Raw genomic sequence first — 18,868 nt, 5'->3', positions numbered from 1 at the left:
ACACAGAGTTAAACATTAACCAAGTCCTTTGGTCATGAGTATTTTGAAGTATACTTGTGCATTTGTTTGGACGTTACTCATTAAACTCGGCAGACACTGCTTTTATTAAGGAGGGACAATAACATGCACAAAGTCTCGTCTAATATGCTTTTAGATCTGTGTAATGCTCTCAGGCTGAATGGCAGAGTCTGGTTTGTCAAACTAGAAAGGATCACACGTCGCCTGCTTTTATCTTCTTCTCCGTCACGCTGTGAATCTGACAGGAGGGGCACCATTATATTTATTACTTTCAAGAAGTTACCTTTTACCTTCTGGAAATGTTCTTGAAATGTTCCTCCTTGTTTCATTGGATGATATTTATATGATGTTTAAATAAGAAAAAGGTGTGATAGTCACTGCCTGATGCAAATATACAGCACTGTTAAATGTTGCGTCTGCATGTGTCTACTTTAACATTTCCTCATTGCTGCTTCCTGATTGTCTTGCTCCCTGTATTGTATGTCCATGGACACTTTCTCAAAAACTGTCATATCATGTCCTTATGTAGCTTTTAGTCATTTTTAATCATATGGTGCTAATTGTACTTTTCTTTTCTTCTCTTTTTTGTTTGTTTGTTTGTTTGTTTGTTTGTTTGTGTTTTGGTTTCTCCTCTACCTTCTTATTCTGATCTTATTTTACTCTATTTTATCTTTGTTTAATATTGATCTTTTTAGGGAGCCTTTTTAACATCTGGCAACATCTGGGACTACAGATGTAAACTAGCCTTTTGGCTAACTGGCATATTTACAGAAGTGTTAATTAATATGCATGGTCCTTTTAAATAATAAATAAAAATAAATAAATAATAAAGGAAGGACATTCTGCATGAGTTTGATTATTAAATTCCTGAAGTTTCAACTGGAAGTCTGCAAAGTTTCATGCAGGAAACTTAAATTGCAGACCACACTTGTGCAGTTGTTTGCTCCTTAAGTATTTGACGTGTACTGATATAACTGAATAAAATGTACTAATTTGTGCATATGTGACCTTTAATAATAACACAAATAATAACAACAACAACAACAATAACAATTGTTATTATTATGAATATATAATAATATATATATATAATAAAAATAACAATAATAATAGATCGTATTTATGGATGCCTTTCAAGACACTCAGGGTCATCTTACGCTTCCAACAACAATAATAAAAACAGACTTCTCATCTCGGCCTAAGTAAACAAAATGCAATCAAAGGGAGCAGTATAGAATAACTTGTAACACTGCATAATGTTGCATAGGAATCAAAGTGTTTGAACATACTGTATATGGTGAGGTGATTATATAATTCTAAATATCAAATGAATAGGCTGTAGACTGTTCACTTTGTATGTTAGCCAGAAACTAATGAGTCCGGGGTTTGGTCTCCATTGATACTGCTGTTTGCTCATGTCAAGTGTTGAGCAAACCGAGCGGCTCTCAACAGGCTGGTCTGTGCGCACAGCTGAGAAGGTGTGGTCATGGCTGATGATTACATGGAGGAATGGAGAGAACAGGATACACAGAGACGGACACACACAGAGAAACAGAGAGGGAGCAGAGGGGACACAGAGGAAGAATCACAGAGCACTGAAGGATTTTAATCTGATTCTATTCTCACTTTCTTGTGGAAAAAGCGCAGATACAAGTTAGAGCTTCATCAGGTGAGCATTGTTGGTGTTAAATGTATCTTAAATTAAAATATGTGTAGTAGATCTCAGATCTTTGGGTATGTTTGGTAAAGGAGTATTCCTGATGTACTAGTTAGTCAGTTTTAACGTTACTTCTTGTGAGCTTAAACTTAAATGTCTTATAGAATAGCGCATTATGAGTTCTGTAAGTTTAGCCAAAATATGTGGATCATCTAATCGCCACTACTGCATTTATTTGTAAGGTTTAAATAACAATGTTACTTCTTTCAGGCTTGACATCTTCTCTCCTCAGCCCTCCTCAGGAAGTGTAACCTCTTTCATCATGAATGATAATCGGGTAAGTTCAGTTTCATAGACAAAAAAATACTTTTTTTCTCCTCTTTTTTAAGTTTTCTTTCCAACTTTTAAAAACAGAAACATCAAATTAATAATTGCCATGAAGAATAGCTTAATTCTCACATATATGTATTGCACCTGCAGGCACATGTCCCCATTTATGACAACATGGGGTATCAACCCGAGGGAACAAGACCCCCTCCGTACAACCATCAACCTGGTATGTACCCTGTCCTCCCTCGGGAGACTCCCAGCTATGTCACAGTCACTCCGAACCCCGTCATCAACACACACCAGACCGTAACACCTGCAACACCGCAAACCATGGGACAAAAGAAAGGTACGGTATGTTTGATTTGACCAGGCTTTTGTGAAGTTATAGTGGGGAAAAATGTGGGGAAATATTGACTCTGAGACAATCAAAAGAGAAATATTTACCCACATGAACGAACAGATATAATGTTGTTTCATGAAATACTTCCATTGTGTTTGTTTTTATCTAAACACAGAAAGTTTAGCACTGTTCAGTATATTCCTCTTTTTAAATCAGTTCATTCTTCCTCTTAAAAAAGAAATTTGAAACCAGTTCATGGATATTACTGTGTACCAATATTTAAGTGTGTCTTCCTGTTTCATGATTCTTTTCTTATGGTTCCTCTATTTTATTGCTATTACCCATCATTTCCTGATCTATTGGTCTACCATTTCACTTGTGGCTACTGTTCAGAATCACAATGTCACTTGGGGGTGTTCTTCGTTCCTATCTGCAGTATCCACTGAGACTGAAATATGCATGTGACAAAGATGTAAATTCTAAAGATCCTACCATTTGCATATTATTGTTCACACCAGAAATAACTTATATCAGTCAAATCATTGACTCTGTTTGTGTCTTGCCCTGCAGGTGGAAAGAAATGTCAATGGAAGTCAATGCTGTGTGCAACTCTGTGTGTGTTGGTTATCCTGGGAGTGATCGCACTCTTGCTCTGGTACTTCTGTAAGTTAATGTGAAGAACTCAAAACCCTGTGAGGAGCTTTTGACTGGTTGTGTGAAACAGATTAAAATTGATAATGATGCCTCATCTACTTTTTTCCAGTGTTTGCAATATGATGATTTTCATGAGTATTTTGCTTTTCAGTATATTACCAGTGTTTGCTGGGGAGATCGTGTCGGAATGGAGGGAAGTGTTTGAGCCTGTCTCAGTGGTGTGATGGTGTTCAAGACTGTCCTCAAGGAGAGGATGAATCTAAGTGCTGTAAGACCTTCAAATCAAACTCTTAAACTTCCACTCAAAGAAATCGTATACTGTATCTGGCTTAATGCTATCCATCTTTCTTACAGTTCGCCTTCATGGAACAAACTTCATGCTGGAAAGTTTCTCCCCAGACAGCCAGAAGTGGATGCCTGTGTGTGCTGATAGCTGGGACAACAACCATGGGAGAACAGTGTGTGAGCAAATGGGATACAAGAGGTGATGATTTTCTTCTTCATGATTGTTTGGTTCAAGGCAAATATTAATAATTTGCATGAAAACATCAAACCCAGACCGTAAAGATTTCTGTTAAAGATGAGTTTATCTTTCAACTTAGTTTTATTTTTAGCCTGTATTAGAAAGGACCACTCTCTATAGATTAGAGATAGATGAGAAATGAGGCTTGTTCAGACTGAAGTGATCTTACGACCAGTACAGTAACATCTGTAATCTATCTCTAAGGGGCGGCTTCTCTACCAGTAGGGCTAAACCAGAGCCCCAAACACTTTTACCACAGGTTTTGATTTTATACATGAGCTGAAAAAGAGCTCAAATGATCTCATACAACTGAAATTGTGCACTTCAAAAATGTCACACAAAAAAAAGTTGCAAAATATTATTAAAAACAAAATCAGTACAAAAGGACAGCAAAAGTTTTAAAACAGGGCAAAACAATACCAAACAAAAAAGTCACATACTAAGAGATTCCTAAAGTTCCAAACATAAAAAATAAAAACTCAAATTCAATCAATAAACAAAGAAAAAAAGCTACAGATTTTTCCTTTTAAAAGAAGAAAGTGTTGAAAATATTTCACACAAAAAAGCTCCATTATTTTCATCTTAAGGCCAAAGCAAAAGGTTGAAAATATCAAATGAAAACATGTCATGAAAAACTTGTGCAGCGTTGGTCTTGACTAATGTTTAAACTCTTGTTGCCACAGGACCAGAGGCTATAGTCCAAGAACCGGTCAGCCCAGGCTTGATATCCAACACACAGCCCTTAACCCCATGCCATTCCTCAATCTTCCCCCCAGTTTCTGAATCTATCTACTGCCCTATGCCTTCTCAATAAGTTGGTTGATTTCTAACTGCTCTTTTTTCTTGTCCACCTCACAGGCAGGATTACATGTCCTACACAGAGACCAATGCAGGATCTTCAGCCTCTGATGGATACATGAAGCTAAAGTCTGATAGTACCCACAGCTCACGTATGCAGTCACAGCTCACACACAGGTAACACTACCTGGCCTGCAGGGTATGATGATAGTCTGTGATGTACAGTAACATTGTGTTATTTTGATATAATGATGTGATGTGAGACAAGTAACCAAATGATGAAGTTTGCATATGGTAACCTGCCTGCTGTTCAGCATGTTTTAAACTGTACCTGTGTTTTTGACATGTCTTCTCTACATCTAAAATCAATCAAAGCAGAAGTGCTGATCTTTTTGGTCTGCAGTTACAACTTTGTCCTCACTTCTAAGACCTTTCTAAGCTATCACGCATAGCTAACATAGCTGCTCACTTTTCTCCCCCTCTACAGCTCAGCCCAACTATGTCGTAACCCGACTGTTCAAACACAGGACTGTAAACTCAGAGCAGCACTGTTTGTGTACTCTGTGAAACCAAACATCAACACAGACTTAATGGTTTAACCCAAACTAGGACCTATTAAAGTCAATGAGTCCCAGCAGTTGACTGTTTACAAAAGATGGACGATGTGTTCTCACCATCTCTTATTGTACAAAAGTGAAGCCAAATTACCCCCTGCTGCAGGCACTGACATCTAGGGCTCATGATGTCAGAGTTTGATCAATAGATATCACCTGGTAGAGCCACAATATTCTAGTTTCTGCCCTATACCACAGCCAGGTCGTAGGGGGAGCTCCAAATGTTAAGCTATCATGAGCTGTGTGTGAATCCAGGGGCTCAAAGGACCCAGACTTTTAAGGATCCAGCCTTTGTAGCCTGCACAGACCACTCAGGTTGACTGAAATGTGACAGTCTGGTCTACAGAGGATCTCCAGCTGTTTTCACCCTTACATTTACATCACATAACCCCACCCCTGTCACCTAGCACAAGTTGCTAGCTGGCATCAGAGTTTAAAGAATAATTTCAAGTTTCAAGCCGTCTGTTTTAACATTTATATCGCTTGAGTTGAAACCGTACACTAATAATTAACAGCTCAGAAAAATATTTTCAAGTCACATTCAAACCAAAACGTTTTTTTTATGTTATAGTTTCAGGCTTTTAAAGCATGAATATTCTGCATGATCCTGTTGGGCTGACTATTTGAAATGACAATGTTTTAGCACTACCTGGATAATATGTTTCTACACAGTACAGCAGGATTCAGTTTGTACAAGGATCTGAATCCCATTGATGTCTTTTTAAAATGTTTATTATGTTGTAATGCTTATGCAGTTTATTAATAATTCATTGTTATCTTTCCCATTGCAGCAAAAGTTGCTCAGCCAAAGCCATCAGTCTTAAATGTATCGGTAAGTTGCTGCTGAACTTCGACACAAATAACCTACTGGAATCTGATTTAGTTTATGTTCTTCAGGTTAATATGATGACTTGAACCTCCTTCTATGATGTTTGAATGATTTTTAATTATCTTCCTTCATCCCCAGATTGTGGTAAGGCTTCAGCAGGCCCCAGCTCTCGTGTTGTCGGTGGTACTGAGGCAGTAAACGGAGCTTGGCCATGGCAGGTCAGTCTCCAGATTAACGGTCAACATATTTGTGGAGGCTCCATTATCAGCCCTGACTGGATCCTCTCTGCTGCACATTGCTTTCAAGGGTGAGTCTTGACGCCTTTATACCATTTTTTTTATTTATTAATTATATAATGTATTTATTATTATGCTTATTCAGAAAACAATCTGACATTTGTGTTCTCTGTGTTATTTCACCTCATAGCTCATACTCCAGTCCTAGGAGGTGGAGGGTGCTCTCTGGTGATGTTAGCCTGATGAGACTGAGCCTTAGCCCCAAGAACATAGTCAGAAAAATCATCAATCATGAAAAATTTGACACACAAACTAATGACAACGACATTGCTCTGCTAAAGCTCGACTCACCACTGGCATTTTCACGTAAGTTCATGCAAGTAAAGTGTATAATTCGTAAGTTACATGACAGTGTGGTCTGGAAGTGAATCTCTGTTATTAAACTGTAAACATATACTGTGTTGGTGTGTGTATGTCTCAGGTACAGTGAAGCCAGTGTGTCTGCCAAACATTGGTGTGGACCTTTCTGCAGAGCGTCAGGCCTGGGTGACTGGATGGGGAGCCTTACGCTCTTCTGGTGAGCCAAATGTGTCTTTATTCAAATAGTGACCAGGGCCTTTATTAAAGCTAGGGTTGGTAGTCTCGGAAAACCAGCATGAATTTGAGTGTAGCTTTTCCTCATGACTCCGTCTAACCCCTCCCCTCCTCCCTCGGAGCTCCTCCAAAACGACGCTGGCTTGAACCAGGCTTGTATTAGAGGCAGGTGGTCTGTTTAATCAAAATACGCGTTCATAATATTCTTTATCATGTTCTCTTATTTAAAGCAGCTATAGGAGTGCCCCAGGATTAAAAGTATCATGAGTTAAGCACCAGTTTGTCTCATGCAGAGCTCCATGATTAAGTAAATGATAAATCTACAGGGACAAATTCTGTAATGTCCAAACAATCAGCTGTTGAATCCCATTTCTGATCTTTACAAGTCCAACAAAACAAGTTTTTGACAAAAAATTGTGGATACTAATTTCAAAAAACCTAAGATCTGTCTCTAATTCAATGAGGAGTGAATATTGTAACTAGTTTGGATGGTTTTCTAGGCAAAGCCACAAAAAATAGTGTCCAATGCACACCCTTCAGTGACTTACCCTGACCCAGAATGCCCGCATTTCTCACTAAGCTGTTCATGTGGAATATTTGCAGTATCAAATATTATAATATATTAGAGATAATTCAGTGATAATAAGGTCGCAGTAATATTTCAGGTGCTGCACAGTTTCTGTACAGCACCTGAAATATTACTGCTGCCTTCTTGTGTCATTTTGCACATTACCACAAAATACCATTTGGACGATAACAAAAAAAACCTGCAAATAAAAAGATAGTATTGTTGAATTAAGTCAAAATTGAAATGAACAATGTGCCCAGGCTGCATTCACATACTGTAGTATTAAAAATGTATATAGGTTATTCACACTTGCTTTAGCCTTGCCGTGTTTTCGGCACAAGCCTTTTCCATTTGTGTGTGTGACACATGCCCAGACAATTTCTGTAGGAGAAATACTGTGTGTCAAACTTTCCATTCTTCTTCTCCCTTTCTTTCCTGCCTGTAGATGATTTGTTCAAATATTTCATGGTCACCTGTTTGTAAGCATTAAAGTACAAGCAAGAAAAGAGTGACCTTTAATGCTTCACTGAGCTAACTGTGGCTTTACAATCATTGATTCTTTCAGGACCCGGCCCTAACACCCTGAATCAGGCCCAGGTGACCATTTACAGCAGAGAGACCTGCAACCAACCACGAGTGTTAGACGGGGAAGTCACAAAGACGATGATCTGTGCCGGGAAACTGGATGGCGGAGTTGATACTTGTCAGGTAAGTCTGAGATGACTCTGTGTCTGTGTCACATACATACACACATTTACACTAAAGTGAGATATTAATGTCCTGTCTGCTGCAGGGTGACAGTGGAGGACCCCTGGTGGTGAAGGAGGGAGATGTATGGTGGCTGGCAGGGGACACAAGCTGGGGGATAGGATGTGCTCTGAGGAACAAGCCAGGAGTCTATGGCAATGTTACCTACTTTATCGACTGGGTGTATACACAAATGCAGGTACAGCATGTCAATGTAACAGAGAAGTTTCACATCTGTGCTCTATATTCTTTACAAGCAAGTGATTGTTTACTAATAGTGGACGTAGGCATTGGTTTCAAAATGAAAACCAATACTCTAGCCATCGTCAGAAAATCTGTTTTTACTTCCTTACTTGATTTATTACCTCAGTAAACATATTCCTAATACATTTATGATCTTAATCACCTGTGTTGAATCTCTTTTATTACAGTGTGTTATAAATGATGGTCCCGTTAACAGTAAAGTAGGCCACAATGTCGGGTATGATTAATGGTGAGGCTGCCTTTTTACCCAACAGTGTACTCCCACAGTAACCTGTCAACCAGGATGTAGGTGAAGTGATGTCCAGCCTTGAGTCCGGTTTTAGCTCAGCTCCAAAAAGATAGCTTGCTCTTCCCCTCCAACAGCTAACACAGTGTATTTTAGTAAGGTAAACATATCATGTTCTTCGTCATCATGCAATAAAAAAACAGTGAGAGACGAAAAACTTGCATTGATAATAACAGATGCAGGACAACTACATATTTGATATGGAAACAAACATGCGGCAAAGAGCTGTGGCAGTTTATGAGGCTAATAACCTGCATGTGACCCTGTCTGAAAATACAGTGAGTATTAGGGCCAAGATATAGAAGGAAAAGATTGAGATTTCAAGAATAAAGTTGTAATTTTATCCCCGTATGTAGATGACATTCTTTTCTCATAAATCATAAATCTACTACTTTAATCTTGTGACTTTACATATTTAGTCTTGTCAATTTGTTACTTTTTTCCACACATTTGTGATGTTTTTATGAAAACGTACAACTTTTTCTCACTCTTTCACTTTATTCTGGTAAAATGGTGACTTTATTCTTGTCATACTACAGCTCTTTTCTTGTAATCTCAAGTTTCAAGTTGATTATTCTAGTCTCCTGCTTTACATTTTTAATGAATGCATTTGTTTGTTTTGTTCCACAGAATAACTGACCGACCTCCTGGGGAACCTGAAGATGATCCTCTTTTTTTATTCAGTTTTTACTCTATAACAGACTTTGCACTTTAAATCTGGAGCTCTGAAGAAAGTGATCAAAACGATTGTAGTAAATATAAAAGCAGAAAAATAGCAGGAAGAATGTAAAAAAATCTTTTTTTATGTATCCCTAGTTTAAACTTTTTGCATATAATCAATGTATTTATTTTAAAACATTTTGCACAAAGAGATTATTTTTTGACACATTCGCCTACTCTTATGCTTTGAAACTGGATAACGGAGCAAGCCAGAGCAGACAAGCAGACACCACTTGACTTCCTGAATCTACCTGTTAACTTGATGTTGATTGATCAAACTCCACCTGCTCAGAAAGACTGAGATGTTGTTGAAAGCTCAGGAGATGATTAGCAAGTTTATTTTCTTCCACCTTCATGCTCAGACCTTACCCGATGTTATTTATCTCCTTTGTGACTCATATTTACAGCTTAATGACACTGACGGGCCTCTCGTGATGATTACTGCCATAACAATGGTTTGTAGGTCACTATGTCTCAGATGATAAACAGTAAAGTACGTGAGAGTCTCAGATATCTGTGTCTGCATGTGACGTGTGATCCAAGGAGGAAGGAGTTTACTAATCAGAAGGGTCAATCTTTAATGATTTCAAAATGGTAATGACACCTGTTTATGATACGTTGTTTGTGTTATCGCAATGGCTGTATTAAGAGTCTGAGGTTATTCATGTCTTGAATCTAAAAAGCTCACTCTAAGGCTCCAAATATGAGCAGAAATATTTGATATTGACTCTTTGGAGTTCTCTGTAGTCAGGCTTCCTCCTTCTGCATCCTTTTATCGCCCTTATTGTTAAAAGGTGATCCGTTTTTGTACTCCCAGGACTTTGCTATGTTCTAGCCCCCAGAAACAGATATTATGCAAAGAGCTTTTTGGTATTTTGCACCCTCAGCCTGGAATTTATTGCTGAATAACTAGAAAATCAAGGAGCTGGTGTCATTAAATGATTTTAAATCTAAAGTGAAAGACCTTGAATCAGATTCTTTACAATGTTATTGCTCTTAGCTTACTTGGTTACACAACAGACCCTTAGATAGTTTCTCTTTTATTAAACATTGTTGTGCTTTTGAATTGTCCTTCTGTTTCCTGTTAGTCTGCATCTGTAACTTTATGCTTCCATGTTGCTGACTGTCTCAGCCAGGTCTCCTTTGAAAAAGAGATTTTTAATCTCAATGGGACCAAACTAGTTAAATAAAGGCTTAACAAAATAATAATACATTTTACTGTCCAGGTAGCCAGTTCACTTTAGTCCTGGTTGTTCAAAGGAAAAACTGGATTGAACCAAGCTTATCTAGATACAGACTTTTGAAGATAACAATTTAGCAAATTGTTTTACAGACAAAACCAAAATATATATTTTTTATCACCCTGATGTCAACCATATTTACTATGACACAGTACAGCACAGACATTGTACTTCTTGCAAATTCCAATATTAAAAAACAGTCTACATTATCAAAATTGATGTACATGTTTTGTTTTGTGACCTACTGAAAAGTTTGACCCAACACTCAGTCTCCACAATCCACTCTGAATCAAGCCCTCTGTTGTGATAAGGACAATCTTGATTTTTGGATCAGAGTTATCCCAATCCTTCTCAAAAAATCTGAACAACACAAACTAGAAGTTAAATCTGATTTAATACCAAGAGTGGATGAGCTGATCTTGTCCGTTATATAATAATTTTCCGTCCATTAAACAACCTGATCAGAATTCATCGAGACCTGTCAAATTACTTTTGAACACTCAAAAGTAAGTGCAAATGGGTCCTCTCTCCTTTTCTTATTGGTGTGGCTACCTTTGGACCTATGATCTGTTGATATCTTTTTAAACAGTTAACCCTGCACCATAGGAATCTCTGTACCTTGTTAAATTTAACTTTTAACCATGTTCAACATCGTGTTGTTGTTTTTCATTGTCTCCTAGCACTTTATTTTCTGATAGGGGTGAAAGTCCTTATTATGTTGCTGTGTGAGTGTGGTTAAATTTTAACAAATGAAATGATTCATAGGATGTTTATGATCAGATCTGGGAATATTTGTCACAACACGGAAATGGTGATAAGGATGTGAAGAGGCAGCGATGACAATGCAGAAATGAAAACAGGGGATTTACAGAGTCAGATGGAGACGACTTTAATTTCTTCACTACATGTTTTCTTCAGGATCTTTTTATTAAACAAGTAGTCCATGTTGATGAAGTCGACACAAGTCAACTAGTGATCCAATTCAAAAGCAAGAAGACAAATTTTAGGAGTTTCTCTGTGACAAACAACCAATGTAAATATATGTCTTTCCCTGGTTGGGATTATTCAGGTGGATATCTTTATTTTTCATCAAAATATTCATCCTAACCCTTATGTAATACTGTACTTTATAAGGTGTGATTTTGTTTTTATAAAACTCTACACTGAATGTTGTTGGAGTACAAGCTGAATGGAAGAATAAACAAAATCTGTAATCCCTCTAAGATGTTGTTTCTTTTATTAGTGTCCTCTCCCTCTGTGATATACACAGCATTCACCTGCTTTTTTCATGTAACTCTCACAAGTTTGTCTTCTCACCTGGCTGAACACACCTCACAGAGGGAGATGAACATGTTACCATTGTTATCATCGTATATATATTGCAGAAATTCAGAAATAGGAGCAGAGTACTGTAATGGTAAAATCGGTTCCTTTGTGGTCAACTGCCCGAGACGCCCGATCTCTTGACCCCTCATCAAGACACTAGGTCCCATCGTGTTTTAAATTGTGACGTCTAGACCCTGAACCCTCCTTGATGAATAAACAATCCCATCCTGGTGCAGATACCTACAACAGACAAAGGGCGTGAAAGGGTGTGAAACACACATTAGGGACCCCGCCCTTATGTAGATACCTGCAACAGACAAAGGATGTGAAACACACCTTGGGGGGCGGTTCTCAGGTATAAATGTTCAAGCTTTCCCCATGTTTGAGGTCTTTCTTCATTCCAACCGCTCGGGTGTTGACTGACCTTTTCCTTGCAAAGAAAATAAAACCTTGTCGGCCGGCAGAAGTCTCTATTTCATTATTCACCAGTAACGGGAAGTAACGGCAAAAACTTCCACAACAGTACTAACAAACAGCATGGAGCGTAGCCAGGGGAAAGAGCAGATCTCACAGCGGCTGCTGTTCCAGCTGAACAGTCCAACATGTTGAATATCTGTGTTGAGTTCAAGCAGTTTGAAAGTGCTCAAAATTGTTCTCACTTTAACTATTCATGCTCATGTTGTTGCTGCTTTGAGTTTTTAGATCAAGGTATTACAGCAGCAGGAACGTATACCGTTGCAGTGAAAGTGATAAGAAAACCTGTTGTTTCTCTGTGTTGACTGTAAAGCATATTTTTGAGTATGAATTTTTTATTTGCATATTAAAAAAAAAAAAAAAAACAGGTGGGAAAGCTAAAGAATGGAAAATATGAACTAAGAAGCGGATAAATCATGACAAACATGACCATGTGGAAAATACATTTAATGTGTGTAAAGTGTTTTCTATTTTTTATTTGACTAGGTCTTTAGGTAACTAGGTGCTGTACATAAAAAACAACATCAAATACAATCAATTAAGAAAAAGATCCCACCCCCAGCCCCAACCCCAAACCCACCACACAATCCTTGGGTTAAGAACACAATATGTGCAACAATAATAATAAAACAATATAAATAAATAAAATAAAAATAAAATAAGTTGCTGAACGAACTGAGGAAACGCTCACAAGATATCTTAATGAGGAAATACTGGAGGTAAAATAAGATGTTAAAACTGAACACTGGAAATTAAAATGACCAAAATAAAATAGATTTCTAAGATAATAAAACACTAAATTATTAAACAATTGCAAGAAAAAAAGATGCTATACTTAAAATAAATAAATAAATAAATGAATAAATAAAGTAGAATAAAAGCGACTAAAATGTTAACTAGATAATACATCTCTATTAATATTGGTAAACGGCCTGTAGGTGTCGCTGTCGCTCTTTAATCAGCATGAATGTACAAAGTGAGGCTAGTGAGTGAGTGCATTACGAAGTGGACGATAACAAAAGTCAAAAAGTGATATCCCCAAACTCAAACATATTTGTCACATTTATCAGGTAAGTTGGTGACATTAGAGCACACAAGAACCCAACAAACGATCTTATTTTGTTGCCTTCAGTAACTACTGTGTTTTATTTAGTTAGCAGACGTGTTTGGGTTGAGTGTTTGTTAGCTATCATACCAGCAGGGCAAGTCTGCAATGTTGACATGCTGCCTTTGTGCGAGCTTGTTCAGCTTTAGTGGATATTCATTCAAGCACACACTGAGCAAATGTACGGGTTATGAGCAAATAAAGTTGGACAATAAGTAAGGGATAATGTATACTAAGCTGGTGGTCATGCACAATTGGTATCCCAGCTTGGTGAGCAGGACTCAGACACAATGCAGAGGGGTCGAGTTTACCAGGTAATGATTTGATACAGTCTATGGTGATGACATAATAACTTTAACTTGCATTGAAAATATCTTTCAAAGTAGTTCAGACAGGTGACACTGCAGGGGGGATGGCTTGGGCACACGTCTGGCTCCTTACCTGCAGACCTGCAAACTTAACCAGGTGTCAAACTTACAGGTACGAATTAACGTGAAGTGTAACTTTGCACTGTTCTTCTTCTTCTTCTTCTTTATTTATTTAACCAGGTAAAAGACTCATTGAGATTTAAAACCTCTTTTTCAAGAGTGAGACGGCAGCACAAAACAGGTTACAACACACAACAGGCACATAAAACAACACAAATAAAATATGGTCAGTTTCACATGGTTACATGATTACACAGTGCAATCACAAAATCCAATTAAGCTTGATTCTCTGTCTTTTATGATTGACTTGAATTCCCCCAGAGTTACAAGATATGTCAGTTTCAAGTCCTTCTGCACATCATTCCAGGTAAACGGGGCTGAACATTTAAAAGCTTTTTCGCCCAGTTCAGTTTTGACTCTCGGGACCTGCAAGTGTATGATGTCCTGAGAGCGCAGGCCATATCGGCTGAGGTTTCTACACGTACACACAAGTATGTAGGGAGAGGTCTAACTCTAAATCTAAGTTTAAATCTAAGAATAGATTTATTAATAAAAATCAGCCAGTGAGAGAGTCTATGAACGTACAAAGATGGGCAGTGTGCGACAGGACAGCGTATATTGAAATGTAAGAGTAAGCCCTTGTATTGCTGCACTTGCTTTATGCTTTAACTAACACTTTTGCTTTAATTGATAAGACTAGTTCAAATATCTGCTGCCATTCAAAGGCTGTAGGACTCGTATATTTTATCCCACCTTACGAAGTACAACTAGACAGTAACGAAGATGTTGGCCCTGTGCATTTTGTGCAAGCCTCCATTGACCAGTGATGATACTTATTCAAAAAATAAGTGGTGTGTTTGGCTTTAAAATCAGTGTTTAGAAGCCTTCACACACATAATCCCATTTACAACTATCAACCAACATTTGATTGTAACATTTTGGCACTAAGTTATGACACACGTGAATCCTGATTTACTTTTTTTCTGAAGCAGTCTGTCCTGAAGAGACTGATGAGAGCAGCACCACTGACTGTCGGGACTCTTGGAGCATTCACAGGATGAAGGAAATATCAAACCAGGTACCTGCATCATTTATATGATTGGGATGAAGGTTTTAAATGCTTATTTCATACAAAGATGAACAGTTGTAGGACCAAAAATAAAGCCGCCTCTTCACTATCACTACATGTCTCTGACCAACACCAGGCAAATTCTTTTACGGACTCATCTCTTCACTATGCCAGACAAAACCAGGACTAGTTAGTGGTGGCTGCTGATGAGAAGCAATACTCTTGTTTAAGTTATTAAACAGCTCTGTGCTGACACTGGAGGTGCTTTCCCTCCTCTGTTGAGCTGTGCAGGTAGTAGTAGAGTTCTGGATATGTTCAGTTCAAGGTTTCTTCCACACAGGTAGCAGAAAGCTAAGATTCAGGTCTTTCTGTCAGTCATTCTGAATTCTGATCTCTCTCTACAGCTATCAGATTACCTTGTCATTTTGAAGGGACGTTTATGTTTATCAGAGGATGGATTATGATGACTTATCTTTACTCTAGAGCCACCATGAGGCTGATGTTTATATTCGTCAGTGAAAAATCTCAACCGAGGAATTAACCACCAGTGATGATATTTATTCCCCCCATACTCAAAAAAATCTGATACTGGGACATTGAGGTTTTCAACTCATGACTGTGTTTTTTATCAGTGGTGGACAGTAACAGAGTAAATTTACTTGAGTACTGCACTTAAGTACATTTTTTGAGTATCTGTACTTTACTTGAGCATTATTTTTTGGAGGATACTTATGACTTTTACTCCACTACATTCAGAAGACAATAATTGTACTTTTTACTCCACTACATTTCTATCAATGCTCTAGTTGCTCAATACTTTAGCTTTGAAGTCAGCTCATGAATTTCCTTCTCTTTTCTGAAATCTGATCCCTAAGACAGTAAAATGTGTTTGTGTAGTTCTGTTTGTCTCTGTGGTTTAGTTGTACTTGTATATCATGCGTCTCCACGGTTGAACGTGGAGCAAACATAGAGCATCACTCAGATCAGGCAGTTCATTTAGAGGTGGTAATGATGGCTATAATTCTCCACATAAGTAACCATGACCATATCTTCAGCCCGTGTTAGAGGTTTTTGAAATGAAGAATGATACGTATCATTTGAAATGTTCTCCCTGTTTCCCACTCTGCCCAAAACAAACAAACATTCACTGTCCAACCTGAGAAAGCGTGTTGAGCTACGTAACATTTCTTTCATTCCAGATGAACATTTCAAAATAAGTTGTCTGTTATTGGAGTAACTTAGTGTCTGTTTTTATTCCATGGTATAGTTTTTAGAGATTTCAAGTGATGGTTTCTAAATTAACATAATGTAACAGAATGTACTCCTATGTAGTCTTGACTGCATTTATGTAATTTGAAAATACAAAGTTTTGAGATTTTTTTAAAAAGTACTTTGAATAATTAAGTATTTTTAAAAGCAAGTACTTCAGTACTTTAACTCAAGTAATAATCTGACAGAGCAACTTTCACTTGTATTGGAGTAATATTTGACCTCGAGTATCTATACTTTGACTTAAGTAATGAAGCTGTGTACTTCGTCCACCACTGTTTTGTATTATATTTGTGGCATTCAGGAGGTAAAAGAGTTGAAGTACTAAAAAAGAATACACTCTCAAAGTGCTCACGCCTCTGATAGATCACTCCAGCATCTTCCAGATGATGCTGTGTGACTGTAAAAAACAAGCCAGGCTCAACTTTCACCTTTCTAAGCTTTGAGTCTAGTTTAGGATGATAAATACAAACACAGAGTTAATACAAATAATAACATCCATTTAACTGTATGTTCATAAAGCTGAGACTATCACTAAAGAGAAGAAGAGAAGCAACTGAGTAGGGTCTCTTTTTTTTGCCGTGTGTCCCACAGGCAGGCCAGTAAGACTTCGGGAGGAGACCAGAAGATAGGATGTGAGTCAAAGATATAGTACGAGGTAAAAGGCAGAGATGCTTGCCATTGTCCTTAAAACATTATTAGTTTTTGCAGCATGTTTGGTCTTTGTCTAGTCTGTCTGGTAAATATGTGTGTCAGTGCAAAAGTGGAAGAAAGTGCAAAAACAAGCAACACTTCTATTTTGATAAATCATCAGAAATCATCAGTTATTCATTTATTGGTAGGAACTGTGTCCTGCAAATTTCCCTGAGAGTCATGTCTGTTTATGGTCAGCGATTACATAATATTGCACACCGCTACATTTGGTTAACCAAATCATGCTTTGTCATGAATCCCCTGCAGCAGCGTTATTAGAGAGAGCTCTGATGTGGTTCATTGTTGTTCAATGTTTTGTTATGAAATGCTTGATTATCTTCAGCCAATAGTCTTTTCATCTTTTTAGAACAAGGAGTTTAACAACATACACTGAATGAAGTTTAAATTTGAGGTTGACTGGAGAACAGATTGGATACCCTGCTTGTGTTTTAAAATCCCCTCACAGAGATCAGTCAACTATTTTTAAAATCTCATTTAGCTGTAGAGGAAAATATATTTAAGTAGTGTGTAACAAACCAGTGTTGTTTAGAAGCTCAGCAGAGTCCTGTTCACAGAGAAACAAGATGCTTCTTTACACCTAGCAGGCTTTTACCGCCTTCTGCTGGTGAGAAGTTAGTATGACAGTGTCATTGTGATAACACTGATCTCAGGTCATCAGGCTGACTCTCCAGCACACACTATAAGCCAGGCATAAGTAATGTGAGTTTACAAAACTTATTATGAACCTTTCACTTAATTCCCATAGTCAAGGCCCTGATTCTTAAAGGCAGTTCACTTCTGTGAGTTAAATGAAAGAAAGAAAAGACGACTGTTAAATACTGTGTTACTTTTTACTACTTCTGTTTGTAAGATGTGTAATTCTGAGGCAGAGTTTGAAGCTTCGAAGTTTTATAACTGTAACGTGAATGTGAAACTTCCTAGATTCAGCACCACATGTAAGAGTTCAGCTGAGATAGTTGGTTTCTCTTGATTTTTAATTGTATTGTCAAAGTAAAGGTTGCATTTTCAAAATCGCAAGCAAACAGCAAGATAGAGCTCCGTTGGAAACTAGCATTAATGTTATGTTGTTTTACAGTAAAGACCACGTGTTCTGCATGGACTGCACGCAGCCTTGTCTTACAATGTGTTGCATAAAGAAACGGACTGAGTAGAGTCCTCACGAGGAAGAGGTGTGACTCCAGTTTCTGTTTTGAATATTTTCAAAACCAGCTAATATCTTGTTTTGCTGAATAACAGACGTTGGTTTATATGGCTTTTTGACTGAGCTCGATCACTTTCCATGTTAAGATTTTTTTTCTTTAAAATCATTTTCTGCTTTCGATTAGTCGACGCAGATCAATGAAAAAAACAGTTGCTGATTAATTAAATTGTCAATTACTAATTGGTGACATCATAGTGCATGTTTTCATGCCTTGAGCAGATATTACATTGCTTGCTGGAGCTGAGTTACTAAGGAGTGAGCCATCTTGCTTCCCTATTATCTCTAACACAGGACTTCCACCAGATCCGTTCCTGGTCCGGCTTCCATCCGCTGCGGTCCAGCTCCGTGCTCTCTCATCCGTCAACACCCACAGGTTGCGTTTTCAGAACACAGCATGGAACAGGACCGCCTGGCAGCTGGAGTCATGTGACCAAGGTTTTCCTGCAGTAATTACTACATTAATGAATATCCGACTCCTCTCCTAATCCATGTTGTCTTTATTGGCCTCTGAAAACCTCTGACCTGACTCAAGGCTAGGGATGCACCAATCCTACTTTTTAGGTCCCGATACTGATATCGATACCAGGGCTTTGGTATCTGCCGATACCGATACTGGACGATCCGTCAAAACATTACCGCTGCATATGTTGCAGGTTTGCGACGGAGTTGTTAGCAAAAATAGCGTGACATGCACCTAAACTGCAGAGCCTCTGTAGTTATCCTCCATCATGCTCCACCGGGCAAAATTGCACAGACCGGCCGGCGCTGATGATGTAGGCTAAACATTTTAAAAGTTTGGGCTTGAATTAAGATGTTAAAGGTTTGAGTCTGAAACTGTAACGTTAAATATAAAAGCAGATAAC

General features: G+C 38.0%; 1 protein-coding gene and 1 long non-coding RNA gene across 8 annotated transcripts; both read left to right on the top strand.

Annotated features, from left to right (window-relative positions):
• Positions 1-1,570: 1,570 nt before the first annotated feature.
• tmprss2 (transmembrane serine protease 2) lies at positions 1,571-10,244 on the top strand. The gene is made up of 14 exons (XM_034683061.1): positions 1,571-1,687; positions 1,946-2,012; positions 2,156-2,351; positions 2,916-3,008; positions 3,151-3,267; positions 3,354-3,483; positions 4,381-4,497; positions 5,726-5,766; positions 5,902-6,070; positions 6,190-6,365; positions 6,481-6,576; positions 7,727-7,869; positions 7,955-8,107; positions 9,089-10,244. Exons 2-14 carry the CDS (start codon positions 1,998-2,000, stop codon positions 9,095-9,097), a joined length of 1,455 nt encoding a protein of 484 aa, XP_034538952.1. The 5' UTR covers positions 1,571-1,687; positions 1,946-1,997; the 3' UTR covers positions 9,098-10,244.
• Positions 10,245-13,158: 2,914 nt separating this feature from the next.
• On the top strand, positions 13,159-18,345 carry LOC117812992. Of its 7 annotated transcripts, XR_004631301.1 has the most exons (6): positions 13,159-13,289; positions 13,708-13,804; positions 14,742-14,830; positions 16,685-16,748; positions 17,880-17,973; positions 18,297-18,345. It is a non-coding gene; the product is annotated as an uncharacterized LOC117812992 (long non-coding RNA). The 7 variants fall into 7 exon arrangements; XR_004631304.1 differs by lacking the exon at positions 17,880-17,973 and having other exon boundaries at positions 16,685-16,725; XR_004631303.1 differs by lacking the exon at positions 17,880-17,973 and having other exon boundaries at positions 13,711-13,804; positions 14,745-14,830; positions 18,297-18,340.
• Positions 18,346-18,868: the final 523 nt, after the last annotated feature.

This window comes from Notolabrus celidotus, chromosome 5, assembly GCF_009762535.1.
Source record: "Notolabrus celidotus isolate fNotCel1 chromosome 5, fNotCel1.pri, whole genome shotgun sequence".
In the NCBI taxonomy this organism is placed as follows: domain Eukaryota; kingdom Metazoa; phylum Chordata; class Actinopteri; order Labriformes; family Labridae; genus Notolabrus; species Notolabrus celidotus.
Note: the sequence above shows the minus strand (reverse complement) of the source record. Positions and strands in the feature narration are given on the sequence as shown.

Excerpts from the sequence above, each read along its gene's own strand:
- tmprss2 (XM_034683061.1), top strand. Across the intron at positions 3,484-4,380 it reads GAGCAAATGGGATACAAGAG|GCAGGATTACATGTCCTACA; the intron begins GTGATGATTTTC and ends TCCACCTCACAG. Across the intron at positions 5,767-5,901 it reads CATCAGTCTTAAATGTATCG|ATTGTGGTAAGGCTTCAGCA; the intron begins GTAAGTTGCTGC and ends CTTCATCCCCAG.